This window comes from Chrysemys picta, chromosome 14, assembly GCF_011386835.1.
Source record: "Chrysemys picta bellii isolate R12L10 chromosome 14, ASM1138683v2, whole genome shotgun sequence".
Classification (NCBI taxonomy): domain Eukaryota; kingdom Metazoa; phylum Chordata; order Testudines; family Emydidae; genus Chrysemys; species Chrysemys picta.
In genome coordinates, this window is record NC_088804.1 from 15,209,185 (window position 1) to 15,223,942 (window position 14,758).

General features: G+C 42.8%; 2 protein-coding genes across 23 annotated transcripts in view; one reads left to right on the forward strand and one right to left on the reverse strand.

Moving 5' to 3' along the window:
* FTO (FTO alpha-ketoglutarate dependent dioxygenase) overlaps positions 1-1,589 on the reverse strand; it is a 332,418-nt gene extending 330,829 nt beyond the window's left edge. For all 6 annotated transcript variants that reach the window (XR_010592539.1, XM_065567030.1, XM_005289788.4 and 3 more), the window contains exon 1: positions 1,399-1,589. Coding sequence is in view for 5 of the 6 variants with exons in the window: in XM_065567030.1 (XP_065423102.1) it covers positions 1,399-1,440 (42 nt within the window). In the remaining variant the exon portion in view is untranslated. The remainder of the gene's footprint in view (positions 1-1,398) is intronic.
* Positions 1,590-1,701: 112 nt separating this feature from the next.
* The window catches only part of RPGRIP1L (RPGRIP1 like), a 128,685-nt gene continuing 115,628 nt past the window's right edge, over positions 1,702-14,758 (forward strand). For 11 of the 17 annotated variants that reach the window (XR_010592532.1, XR_010592536.1, XR_010592534.1 and 8 more), the window contains exons 1-4: positions 1,704-1,857; positions 7,300-7,391; positions 8,182-8,326; positions 12,109-12,407. Coding sequence is in view for 9 of the 17 variants with exons in the window: in XM_065567015.1 (XP_065423087.1) it covers positions 7,307-7,391; positions 8,182-8,326; positions 12,109-12,407 (529 nt within the window). In the remaining 8 variants the exon portion in view is untranslated. Of the gene's footprint in view, positions 1,858-5,669; positions 5,801-7,299; positions 7,392-8,181; positions 8,327-12,108; positions 12,408-14,758 lie in introns of all 17 variants that reach the window. The other 6 variants (XR_010592533.1, XM_065567019.1, XM_065567021.1 and 3 more) reach the window with 3 other exon arrangements.

Here is a 14,758-nt window from a genome sequence, read left to right on the forward strand (position 1 = left end):
ATGTTACACATACTTAATACAAAATATACAGGGGCCTTATAGTCTCCTTTCACTTACACTGGTGCATAGCGGTAACGCCACGAAATCAATGAAGTTACAACAGTGTAAAATCACCAATAAAGGAGAATCAGATTCATAATATTAATCAAATATTGTATGAGGGCGCTAGAGAGCCATACAAAAAAATATAGTTAATAGTGTTAATACTATATAAATTAGTACTCTGGGTTAAATTTTCAAGGTGGGCTCATAATATCATTAAACATACACACACATTCAAGAAAAAATTCAAATGCCAGAAAGCTATAATGTACCTAATATTCCTATCAAATACATTAATATAAAATCATTTGGATCATCTGGGCCAGGGGGAAAATGTTTTACTGGACAAACAAAAGCACACTTATTTGGCCATTTAGTAAGAAGATACTGGGGAAATAATTTAATGTGCATGTAGTCACAAAAATTACTCTGGGTGAACATTATAAAGTTACCACTAAGAAAGACCTTGGAAGTGGCTTCAAAAATAGTCACAGTTTCAAAGTGATTTATATAAAAAAAAATAATTAAATCTAGCACGAGGACAGCACCAATTTTTAGCCACCATCAGGACTGGGATTAGCACTCAGAGGCAGCAGGCTCCCAGCCCTGTGCTCAGGCCACACCTCTCACAGCTAGAAGCAAGGCAATTGTGTCCCACTCTTGGTCTACAGTAAACAAATGGCCTGTCGCAGGCGACCAAAACGATTTCGTGACCAAGAGGTGGAAGGAAGTAGCCCTGGGAGACGGACACTGCCCTGTAGACACTGAGACTTTTCAACTCCACCGGAGAAGTCAACCACAGCCACATGCTTGCTGAACAGAAGGCCCCAAGCACAAGGCGGACAGCGCCAGTGAAGGGCTGCGGACAGTGACCCACCAGCGCGCTGCGATATCATGGGAAGAGGGGGAGGATTTGAACCCAGGACACCTGGGGAGGGCTCCAGTCTAACGCCCCGGGAGCGCTGACTACCACTCGGGCTCCGCAGGCAGACCAGTGTTGGGCTTCTGGTTTAATCCTAAACTGCGCGGACGCCTCCTCCGCCGTGGCGCTCAGACGAGCGGGCCGCTACCGCAATTCGCAGCCGGGGAAGCGGGGCAGGGGTCCCGGCCGGGAGCAGCGCCCAGTACCAGCCCCTCCTGCTGCGGGGGACGGGGGGTCCTGCCTGGGCAGGGATGCTCCGGCAACCCCGACAGGCTGGGGCGTGATGAGCTCCCCCGCAGGCAGCAGAGACGTCCGCCTGGCGCCACCTGGCCTGCAGAGCCCTGCCTGGGGGCGGGCCGGCGCGCGGCAGAGGCGAGGTCGGGGGGAGGGCGGCCTGACGAGGCTGGGAGGGACGGGAAGCAAAGAGAAGGTACCTTGGCTTCTTTTTTCTCGCTCGCCCCTGCTCGCCTCTTCATGCTGCTGCCTGCCGTGCTTGAGCACAGCCCCAGACGCGTGCGGCGCCCCACACCGCCGCGCTCGGCCTCCCAGTAGTCTTTTCAGCTTCTTCCTGCCGGCACCAGTGCAGGCCCAGAGCTCCGGGCAGGACTACAACTCCCGAGATGCAGCGCGGTTGACACACGGAAAGGGAGGGGGTGTAGTCCGGAGCCTGGAACGCTCGCCCCCGAACTACAACTCCCGTCAGTCAGTGGGGCACAGCCTCGCCGCCCCCCCCCGTCGGCGGAAATGACCTTTTTGCGTAGCAACAGAGGCCGTTGCTAACGGAGTATGAGCGGCCGCGGGGGAGAGAGGAGCACGCAGGGCCGTGAGTGCACAGGGAGCTTTACCGCCTCTGGGACACGGGGGCAGGCGCGGTAACAAGCTCGGGCCGTCGGGTAGGTCCCGTGCAGGGCTGGGTGGGACATGATGGACGGAGCAGGGAAAAATTAGCGGGTGCTCTGCACCCACTGGCTGCCAAGCTCCCCACTCCTCGCCTCCTTCTCCCCCGCTTCCCGCCCCCAACAGCTGTTTGGCGGCGCTTAGGACTTTGTGGGTGGGGGAGGAGGGGGCACTGGACGGCACTCAGGGGAGAAGGCGGAGAAGAGGCAGGGGTGGGGCCTTGAGGTAAGGGGGTGGAAGAGGGGTGGGGCAAGGGCGGGGCTAGGGGGTGGCCGGGGGGTCGAGCATCCACGGGGCAGAGGGGAAGTTGGCGCCTATGTCAGCATCACCATGTTGGGCGATGGACACTTGACAAAATTACCGGACTTAGTGACGGACATTGGCAAGGGGGCAGGAGGGGGTTGTGGGCTGAGGTGGGGGTTGGGGTGAAGGGTCTGGCTGGGGGTGCAGGCTCTGGGGTGGGGCTGGGGGATGGCTGCCCCTACAGCTGCTATTGGCCATGGTTCCTGGCCAATGAGCTGGGAGCTGTGGAGTCAGCGCTTGGGGAAGGGGGCAGAGGCAGTGTGCAGAGCCGCCTAGCCGTGCCTCTGCGAGCAACAGCAGGTACGGGAAGTCTTCCCTCGGGTGGCTCCCTGTCCATGCTCTTGCTGGCAGAGGCGCGGCCCCCCACAGCTCTCATTGGCTGCAGTTCCCAGCCAATGGGCTGGGAGCTGTAGAGTCCGTGCTCGGGGAGGGGGAATGGAGGTACCGTACAGAGCTCCTTGGTCGCGCCTCTGCCAGCAACAGCAGGGATGGGGAGCCGCCTGTGAGCACCCCCCACGGACCTAAAAATTTTTACGGTGAACACTTGTGTCCATATATGGCCATGTTGCAGACCCCGTGACAGAGCTGTACTATGGTTTGTCTAGCCATGGCCTATCCTGGGCATGGGGTGTTGTTTTTTTTGTTTTGTTTTGTTTTTTTAAGTTAATGGGGCTGCCACCTATTCTGGTCTATGCAGACTGGTGCCCCATTTCCTTGGGGCAGGTCCCGGTCCCCAGATCACATGGGGGCCCATGAGATGCCATCCTATATCAGGGTGCCATGCTCCCAGAGATTTGAGCACAGGAGTGTGGCTGGCTACCCCAAGGGCTACTCTCAGTCCTGCTTGTGGCTAAGGGCCAGATGCTTCCCACAGATACATAGATAACACTGGTCTCAAATGGGAATTGCAGTCCTCTGCCTGAGGGGAGAATGTAGCTTTAAGATATGCATGGGCTCTCGCCTTGCATACATACACCACCATGTTTTCCCCTAAGGTTACCCATTCTTGCTAGCACTGGTTCAGCTACACAGGTGGGAGTGCAAGTGTAGGCAAGGTGCTGGTGTCTGCCAGAGTTTCAAACACTGTCCCACCCAGACTGGCTTAGTCTAGGTCACTCAAAGTTACACTGATGGCTGTTAGCATATAGGCTTTTTTGTTAGCCTGAGATAGAATTCTGGGTTTGATTTTTTTGATACTTTTATACTACTACTATGTGTGAAGAACAAAGACACTGTGTGTTCCATTCCCCACAACCAGATGGGTCTTTTAGTACAATGAGAAAAGATAAGGGATAGCGCTAAAGTGTTACAGGTCTGGTAGGATGTAATATATGAGCATACACTGGAAGGCTGCCTGGCTCTTTTCTCAAGGCAAGGTCAAGCAACCAATTGGGAGGGGATGGGGGGAAGGTATAAAACACTAAAAGGCCAAAGAAATGCCTGTCCCTGACCATAGCACAACCACACACGGGATACAAAACAGGTGGGATAAAGACCCTAGACTCATGATCCTCCAGAATGGAACATGACCATAAGTTGTAAGGTGTGGGACCAAGGGCGTCCATTGAGGTATATTTGGGGTTGCTAAGAAGGAGGAGGTGGGGAATGGGAAGGGGGACACAGGCAAGGCTCTGCGGCGTCAGAGCTGGGAACGGACCACTGGGAAACAGACTCTACGGCGTGTAGAGCTCTGGATATGCTTGCTTGGAACTAACCCCAATAAATATTGCATTGCCTGCACTTTGGGCTTCTGGTCTTCTGCTTTCTGTCTGCATGACGAGAACCAGGGGAGGGGGTGAAGGGAAAGCCCTCTAACGGTGGCTGGATAGCCTGTCTACTCTGAGGCTCCTGCCATTGATATCGCCAGTAGAACTGCAACCAGGGGGAGAAGGCTAGAAATCGCTTCTGTGTCAGTTCCCAGATTCCTAATGTCGGGACAATGATATTTACCCACTTACCTCATATAGGGTGGCTGCAAAATGTAGTGAATGTTTGCAAAGTATTTTGAAGGCAAACCCCTGTATAAGTGTGCACTTGTTATTTATTTGTGTAGCATTAGCAATTAGAGGACCCAAGTGCATTTCTTGCACCAGTTGCTGCAGAATGTGCCAATGCACTTAGACAGTGAAAAACAAACAATACACCTCAACATTGTAACATCCAGAAAAGTGTGAAAGAATATTGGACCATGTGTCTATGTTCACTCCTAAAAAAGAATGAGAGACTATTTTTAATGCCATCTCCCAATAGGCACTGTTTCTTGGGGGAAAAAGATAAATGGTGACCCCAGTACAGTGTAAACAGTTACCTCTGATGTATGGCTAGAAGAAGAATGCAGGGTGTAAGGAATTTACAAATTTGTGGCTTGGAGATATGTTTGTTTGTTTGTTCCCTACATTATGCTAAAAATGGCCAATATTTTCAAATGGAAGTGCCTAAAATTAGGCATTTAAATCCTTACTTAGCTAAATAAGTATCCTAATTTTCAGAGGTGCTGAGCATGTACGGCTCCTATCGACTTCAATAAAAACTGCACCTTTTAGTCTGGCTGAAAATTAGATTACTAATTTAGGTACCTAACGACAGGTTAGGGTAACTCCATCTGCCAGTTTGAACTGTATCCAAGTTGAATGGGCTGAAGCGGATCAAGAGTCCACTTGCACATTCTTTTTGCAGAATTGGGCCATAAACAGGTATTTAGGTGTTTAGCTTTAAGCAATCATGTTTGGCAATTTTTGTCCTTGTGTGCAAATTGTAAATCTGTATGTAAATTTCTATGTAATGTTTGTCAAATACAAATAGTGCTAAAACAATTCCATAAATTCAGTGCTACAGATTACAAAGCTACTATTTTCTGCAGGATAAATAGCGCTCTGGAAATTTCATGATTTTATGCTAAGGCCCAAAAATTATGTTGGTTAATCACAATATTTCTAATTTCCTTCTTCCAATTGTGAAGTTTGTGCTTCATTTCCAAGGACAGGAACTGAGTAGTAATCAAGTAACCATTATCCTTTATAGGGTAAACTGTTCTGGGGGCAAAAAACAGTCAGAGTTGATGGGTTGCAGGATACAATGGAGGAGGGTGTGTGTGTCTTCCTATTGATTAGTCCTAGGGCAGGAGGACAGGTCTATACTTAAAACAAACCACAAGTGTGTTTCTTTTCAGACCCTGTAGACAAGCAAATCTTAGCAGTCTTTTGGTTAACCATTTTAGCTACTTAGGAGAAGGGTGAAATAACTAAAGAAAATAAATTAAAGAAAAGAAAGAGAAAAATGTAATTGCTTACACAAAAAGTCAACAGCCTCGCCTTCATCATTCATTCAAACAGACCACTCATACAAAGGAATTCTCTGTCTGTTTGGAAAACAAACAAATAACTAGACACTGAATGAATTTGAAACACCAGAAATTAGTTATCTAGATGCCAAACCATTCTCTTAAAACATAAAGAGCTTGATGGCACATTACACATGGAATTTGTTTTTCTCCCTTGTTGTTCAGAGAAAACAAAGTCTTCACTCATCCTGTTCTGAGATATTACAACACCACAGTGGTGCAGCTGTGCCCTGTAGCACTTCATTGAAGCCGCTACTATGTTGATGGGAGATGTAGTTAATCCACCTTCATGACAGGTAGTAACTATGCCAACTGAAGAAGCTCTCTCTAGAACTACATCTCTAAACTATAAATACAATTGCTTTGTTGTAACAAGATTGTGATACACTCTCATCAGATTTGATCAGTTAAATTGATGCCTTCCAATTATGTAATTTGGAGACCTTTGGGAAAAACCCATGCATTTTGGAAGTGATGTCAGGACGTTCTGATTACAGAGGCAAAACTCCCATTGACTTAAATGAGAGTTTTGTTTGAGCAAGCAGTTTATGATTGGGCCCTGAGTTAGTGTTCAACAAATAACCCTGACATGTTTCTATGGGGAATTGCTCTTTGGGTGTCATGTTTCAGAGGAAAGATGATGGATACTAATGGTCATTAAAGATATCAGTGCACTTCTTGCAAGAGTGGTGTGTTAGAACAAATATGCACCAGTATTGCAAGGCAGAGGGTAACAGCATTGGTATTTGATTTGGAGGAAGTTACTTGCTTTTCAGAAGAAAAACACAGCTTTGGGGTAAAATGGACAAATGGTTCTCAGAACGCTTCCAGGTCATGTAGTTATTCTTTTCAAAGTGGTGTCAATCTTCAAGCAGTGATACTTGCTGCTAATTCTAGCTCAGTCTCTAAACTTCCCAAGACCTTTCTGGACTCACTATTCGTTTTCAGAAAACCTACCATGAGGGTATGCAAATTGGAATCACTGACCCCTGCACAAGGCTTCATGTCTTTCTTTTATGTTAATTCAGCTTTGGTCAAATTTGTGGACAGCACCAAAACTGGAGAGGATGTAAACCCACAAAAAAATAGAACCAAACTGCAAAATAACCTGGAAAAGTTAGAGCAGGATGGCTCCGCAGACAATGAGGTTCTAGTATTATTCCTTCATGTGTCTAAGCATTCTGTTTGCCTCATAGAAGATGCAAGATCAGGTTTAGGAGATGAGGTGTCCATAAGAGCCTCTGTTTTAAGAAGTGATCCTTAGTATGCAAATGTTTGAGAACCACTTGAGGAAAACTAAATGAGAAGTAATGAGGCCTGGAAAGGCAATATAAGCAGGAACACCCTCCATTTTTCTTAGGCCATTCACAATGGGGAACACAGCAGAATGTTCCACCTGTTGATGCTTTAAGCTTCCTGCTATAAACAGTAGAAATCAATGAGTTTGGCTCAGATACTTAAGATCAATGTAAGTCATTCCATTGATTTCATTGTGCTTTGTATCAGACCCTGAAAAAAAAAAGTTTAATCTACAGCCCTTTTTAAAATAAATTATAGGAGCTGTACTGTAGAAAGGAGTATGTATGATATACTATGATTCAGATTGGCATAATGTTAAAAACTGAAAGTTTTTAATGTCCCCTGAGTCATACATTTGGGGCAGGAGGTCTTACTATAGTGAATCTGTCATTACCTTTTTCTTATTCATTTTATATGATGTAATTATTGTTCGTTCTAGTCTCACAGTTTAAGTTACAGATGGAAAAGGATTTCATATGAATTTTGTTATCCACAGATAAACCATGTCTGCTCCAGCTGATGAAACTGCAGGAGACCTGCCTGTGAGAGATGTAGGTCTAAATCTAGCTGGAATTGGAGGATTACAAGGTTTGTACCAGCTGTTATTTATTACAGTGACAGACTTCGATCAGTGACTTTGTTGGCTTCCTTCTAAAAATGTTTCTGATATTCACACTTATGAAAATTAAGTTCAGATAATATTCAGAGTCTGGGTTATATTCACAAAGATATAAGATAATTCAGAGTTCATTGTACTGTTTATATAGCGCTCCAGCCTACAAGGTGCTGGGCATCTGCAAGTCCATCGAGCCATATCCAGTTTATCGACTGATGTTAGTGTGAGCAGAAGCTGGCCCATTGAACATGGGAGCAGAAGGCGCTCAGCATCTCTGAGGAGGTGCTCTGCTCCTCTTAGAATCAGATCCATTGTATGTACCGTCGTCTACTGTGTTGAGGCTTATTTCATACATTAGCGTGAATTTCCTGGACCTTATCAGTTAATGTTTTTATAGTTTTGTGTGAATAAATTCCCTATGCTTTTAAAAAGGACTCTGTCCAATCTATATAAAAATTACTTCTTAGATTGTGTGTTTACATATGAAGTGCTGTGAATCAGTTAAACTATTTCCTCTCTATCATCCATTAGCTACCCACTTTGCTATGTAATTTGTATGGGTATTCTATCCAAAGGATTGGAAAGCATTAAAAAGATTAGAAAATATGAGTTTATGATCATCAATTGGCAGACAGACTTGGCCAGGTGTTGAACATGAAACAATATTAAACTCATTTTTTAAAACTGGCTAGGTTTCAAAATGATGATATTCCTTTGGGAATAGTGAAAATAATTTGCTGTGATTTTGTTTCTGCTTGTTAGAATCATCAGCTGCCCAGAATGTGAAAGCTCGGCAAGCTGTCTCACGGATTAGTCGTGAGGAGCTAGAAGACCGTTTCCTGCGTTTGCATGATGAAAACATCTTACTTAAGCAACATGCACATAAGCAAGAAGATAAAATTAAAAGGTTTGAATCTGATTTTTTTTAAACCAAAATCAAATTTGGAGAATATGTTCTTGTAAACCTTAATCATCAACCAATCAAAATCATGTAAACTGGAGTAATAAAGCCTTTCAGAGTGGTCTGTGAAATCCTTAGTACTCCTAATACGGCCACAGAACTTTTGCAGTGCAATGTTGTGTTATGTACATTCCCCTCTCTGATCTTACTCCACTGAGCTGATTTCTACTGAGGGTACGTCTACACTACCCGCTGGATCGGCGGGTAGTGATCAATCTATCGGGGATCGATTTATCGCGTATAGTGTAGACGCGATAAATTGATCCCCGATCGCTCTCCCATCGACTGCTGAACTCCAGCTCGGCGAGAGGCACAAGCAAAGTCAACGGGAGAGCCGCAGCCGTCGATCCTGCGCCGCGAGGACGCAAAGTAAGTAATTTTAATTCGATCTAAGATACGTCAACTTCAGCTACGCTGCTATTATAGCTGAAGTTGCATATCTTAGATTGATCCTCCCCCACCAGTGTAGACCAGCCCTCAGAGACAGATCATAACACCTGAAATAGGAGGTGCTACCTTTTCAGTTCCCAGGCATGAACTGCTCCCCTACTGTCATAAGCATGGTAGGCCTGTAGATCTTTAAATTCTGAGGAAATAGAGATGTAGGAAACCAAAAAGGAGGTGGGGGGAGGAGTGGAAAGGAGAAAAGGAAAAAGGATCGACATTTTCAAGTTAAGGAGAGAGAGTGAGGAGGAGACAGTGCATGCTGTCTTTCAAAAACCTTTTCATAGTTAGACCAATACTAAGTTTGGTTGGGGGAGGAGGGGCAAGAGGAATAGAAAGGAGTAAAGATTTGGTGCCACATGTTGTAGTGATTGGGGTCTTATATATTGCTGGATAAATATTGAGCAATAGGCTATTTACATGCAAATAAATATGTAAGGGGAGAAAAGAAAATGTCGGAAGAAGAGAGGAAAGATATAGACTGAGGAAAAGTAAATGAATTAGGCCTTGAAAGGACTTAAATAAAGAGCAAATGGAGAAGTATGAGATGGGTGGGAGTGTATGTGTTTGTGTATATAAAAACTTTATATAACATTGCTAATTTAGTGCTATTTGTGCTATGATAGAGAAAACAATTGTCTCGCACCCTCCATTTTGAACATGTACTTTTAAACAGATACATTCAATAGAAAAATAAAAATGTATTGCAATATTCCCTTGTTTAAAGTGCTTTGCTTCATGTTACTTTAAAACATGGAATTTTGCTCATGAAAACTTCTCTTCCATTTCTCAGTCCCATTTAACAAGTATATTCTCTATTGGAGCTACTCTGGATTCTGTTTGAAGCGAGATGACTCAGATTTTTTTTCTGACAACTCATGCTGTCATATAGTTGTATTAGCATATGATGATATGGATGATCTCATCTGTTTAGATATGTATCCTCTAGCAGAGCTTCTCAAACATTTTTATAGTGTGCACCACACCTTAATAGAGAAATTGTTTTTTCGACCACCTGCCTTCTCACTTGTCATTGCACAGATCACTTACCCTCTCATTTGTAAACATATAACATCTTTTGGCCACTACAGAAATTGGATACCTGTAAAACTGTTAGAAAAGTATTTGTGGATTTTTAGCTTCTCTTAATTCAATTTAGCAGCTGGGAGCCAGGAGCAGAGCTAGCACAGTGTGATCAACCAGCTTGCCATGGGCTGCTTGTGTTCCACAGATCACAGTTTAGGAATCTCCGATTTATAGAAACCATCTCTTGCGTACTGTCAATTATGTCTAGTTTGTATATACAAAGTACTTTTTTGACATAGAAGAATGTAAACCATCCACACCCCCTCAGTTTGGGGTGAATCCTGCTATGGGATGTAGTGCATCTGTGTGGTGAAGCAGGTTTTGTGAATCTGTGCATTGGTGTACCCATCTGCCATGCACATCTTGGAGCCCATCTCGATTGGGGCTTTCATTATGTTGTTGTGTGGGGACAAAAATCCTAAAGGCATACAAGAGGTTGAAAAAAGAGGTTGTAGAGGCACAAGCAGGGCCTGGAGACTTCATTCCACATTTTGGACAGTCCATATGCAGGGGTTCAGCTCTCTATCCCCCAGGTCTTCCCATTTTTACTTATCCTTTTAAAAGTGGCCAGACTGGTGCATTCTCAACTGTTTTCCTCATATCTGCAGAGAAGTAGCTGTTCAATATCTTAAAGATCTTTAATTAGATCTAAATATGCCACCTTTTAGGCTCTTTCAGTGTTTTATTGTTTTTGTAGTATGGGACAGAATAAAAAAGGATCTCTCTAGCTCAGTCTGTACAAGTCATTATTTTACATATTTGCATTGTAACTTTCCCCAAAGCATCTAGTACTGACTGCTGTCAGGTACTTGATCAGATGGCTCACTAGTGTCCTTTTGTGTGGAATTTTCTATGTTTGAGACCAATGAAAGAAGCGCTGTGGACTGCCTAAACTCACCCAGTGTGCCTGTAATTGGCCACCTAGGTCATAATGCAGTGGATGCACTAATTGGTATTTTAAATAAAAAAATCAAACCCTCGATGCATTGTCTCTGTTGTCCGTGAGGAAGAAGTCTTAACTAATTCAGCTGTGAATTTCTTCCCAATGCTGGAGTCCTTGTAGCTAGAAGTGTGGATTGAATATGCCGTAGAAATATATATATATCAGAAAACTGCTTGCAGGCAGTTCTGTGACATCCCAAAGCTATTTTGAATTATTTTGTTGTTGTTTCACTTTTGTTCTTTTAAGTAAAAGCTTCTGTCTGTACCCATGCTGAAGTAAAACAAACTCCTTTAAACAAATGAAGTGTGTCTTTGTTTTCAATCTCCTGTCTGGGCCTCTGCAAAAATAGATTCCCTATAAACTAGATACAGCTCTTAAAGATGTGCGACCAATTTTGTAAAGTCTTGAACTTGTCTCCCTCATCAAAGCCACCTTTTCTTTCTTTCTATGCCAAGTTTTTTCTATTCACTGCTGGGCATGTTTTATGTTCTTGCATATTACATCACCCCCATGTGCCCTCTCTGTCTTTTGTTCTGGCTTACCAATGTTTATCAAAACTAAAAGAAATCAGAGGTACAACTCTTGAGATGCCAAAAGCAAAATTTGTATCCTTTTAAAGACAGATGAAAACCACACTTCCTGTATCTAATTATATCCCACAGCTAATCATTACTTCTCTTAGCACATTGGTACTACTTGCTGAATATAAAATTTAGCATGGCAACATGAACTATTAAGATTCTTTCTCCTGAGGAGCTTTTTAGGCATGCTCACCTACACTTTTTAGCATTTTTAGAACTGAAATGTGGTTTAAAATCCTCTTGAAAGTGGATATTCAGCATATTATTAGTATGTGTTCAATAGTTTAATGTCTTCTGGAATTGTAGTTTTTATACATTGCCCACCACATCCCCAATCTGCGACTGTACTTAACAGAATGCAGAGTTCCTCTATAAGGTCATGAGTTAAAAATTATATTTAAGGAGCATATGGAGTAAATATGTGTCCTCCCTTTACTAACCTTAAATGATAAGCCTGAGGAAACTGTTATTTGTCAGTGCTATAAAGCAGATTGCTGCCCAGTGGTTTCAATTATCTTCAAAGGGTTCTTCACAGGCAGTAATAGTTGTATCAAACCTGCAATTTATTATTCAGGTTTTACGCTGAAGTCTTCACAGTAATTATGTTCTTTTCAACACAATGGTTTTTATGCTGACTTTTCACATTCTTTTTCATCTTTTTATTATTTTCCCAGAATGGCCACCAAGTTAATTCGGCTTGTAAATGACAAGAAAAGATCTGAGCAGATTGGTGGTGGCCCCAAGCGGTTGGGCCAGGATGTGGAGCTTGAAGAAATGATTGAGCAGCTGCAAGAGAGAGTTCGTGAGCTCGAGAAACAAAATGAAGGCATCCGCAAGAGACTCATTTCAACCAAACAGCAGCTCCAAGTTCAAGGCCATCGGCACACTCCATACAGCTATGTTCAATCTCGCATTAACACTGGTCTCAGAAAAGTGAACGAGGCTGTCGCCATCCAAGATCGCACAAGGAAAGGTATAATTAAAATTGAGATTATGTGCTAACAACTTTTTAAGAGACAATATCCCGATTAAAAGCAACAGAGTGTCCTGTGGCACCTTGAAGACTAACAGAAGTATTGGGAGCATAAGCTTTCGTGGGTAAGAACCTCACTTCTTCGATGCATCTGAAGTGAGGTTCTTACCCACGAAAGCTTATACTCCCAATACTTCTGTTAGTCTTAAAGGTGCCACAGGACCCTCTGTTGCTTTTTACAGATTCAGACTAACACAGCTACCCCTCTGATACTTAATATCCTGATTAGCTCTTCACCTAAGAAGTAGTTACATATACGGTCACATGCTAATTTCTGGTCTTTAGCTCTTTTGTGGGTAGAGGTCCCTTCAGGAACTGTTACAAGAAAGAGAGCTGTTCTCCCTTTTTAATTTATTTTACTCTTTGTTGCAATCATTATGTCTTGTTCATGTTGTATGTCTTCATTTGAGAAGCCATAATGGTATTGGCAATCGGAAAACAGTTTCAGGTACAATCATTATCAAACGTAGGATACTCTTTTTTTAAAAAAAAAAAAAACCTACAGTTTTAACATATTCATGTAAATTAAAATCTCTGTAGATGTTAAGGGCTCATGTAAAACCTAAAGTATATGAAAAGACGGCTAACACTAACACATTTTAAAAGTTATACATCTTCAATTTTTCACACATTTTTCCTTATTCAGTTTTAGGGGTAGGCTCTACTCTCCGATACATGCGTGCATGACTTTGCAAATCTTTGAAAAATCTATTATACGTATGTAGATTCTGGAAGTTATATGGTGAGATAGAATCATAGTTAATGCAGGTTTTTACATTCAAGACTTGCCGTTGACTACAAGAGGAGTAGAATTGGATGCTCATTTTCAGTCTTGTATTTGGGGTAATTAAATTATATAAGAGAGTTCAATTATATATGTTACATTTTTATAAGGAGAAAGTTTGTGAAGGGATTTGTGTTTAGATAGTTTATTGTATCTATCCAAATAACTTGTACAAAAATAGTCATATGGGGCTTGATCCAAAACCCAATGAGTCAGCTGGAGACTCCCCATTAACTTCTATGAGTTTTCTGTCAGACTCATGGTCAGGTACACTGCGTTTTTGTCTCTTTTTCAAATTTTCAGTTTCTCCATAAAGAGAATATCCCATACTCTTGCAAACATTCATTCAGCTGGGAAAGCACATTGAGATTATTCGTTACTATGACACTTCGGCCTGCCAAAAAAATTAATTCTGACACTTTTAGACAGGCAATGAAAAGTAATAAGCATTTGCATTTTACTCTCCTAATGTTTATATAGTGTGAAATTTTTAATACCCAATAACTGTGTTCTTTCAGCCTTTGTGATGTCATGAATTACACATTAGACATTTCAATTAGGCTGCCTCTACAATGCTGTAGTTAAAGGTGGTGCAAGGACAGAAAACTAGGAATGCTCTGACACACTATAAATGGTCTTCAGCTTGGAAGAGCAAACTATTGTGGCCTAGACTTATTCTTGCAAAATTATTTCAGATATATTGTTAAGCGGAGATTCTTTCTATTTGTTTCATGTCTCTCTGTGTTGCAGTTAAAGATTGCCTTCTTGTCTTTTAAAAAAAAAAATGTGATAACCCTAGTGTCTTGGCTAATATTCTGTTTATCAATAAAATAGATTTTCTTCTCCAGGGCAGTAGGTGAGCATTGCCCGCTGTATTTGCATACCTAATTGTAACACTATGAGTTTCTGACTACAGTAACTCCTTTTTCTTTCTGTGTAAAGCATTTTGGGATACCTTAAATGAAAGGAGCCCTGGTTTTTGCTTTATTTGCGTTTGTACGTTTTAGTCTTATGGGGGAGAAAATATAACCATGGCAGCTAAAATTGGCATACATGCACTTTGTGGAAAGATTCAGATATTCTGTTCTCCTGCATGGCAATCTTACAAAGATTTATTTTATTACAAAAAAGAAAACATACTCTTCTTCTTATGATATTGCCTCTGCAGAGCCCTACTGTTGAAGTTGCATGGCTGGCAATGTTAGGCCTGACAGGAGTCTGCACTTTTATAAATCCTTTCTTTTAGGGTGTGTCTACACAGCAGTTGGGAGGGTGCTTTCCAGCCTGGGTAGACAAATGCGCACTAAACATGGCAGAGTGGCCATGGCAACACAGGCAGCAGCTCAGGCTAACCACCTGAGTACAGTCTTGCCCAAACCCCTGGATATGGGTGGCCAGCCCAAGCTACCACCATGGCCACACAGATATTTTTAGCACACTAGCTTGAGCAGAACTAGTGCATGTCTGTCTGCCCACACTGGGAAGCACCCTGGCAGCTGCTGTGTAG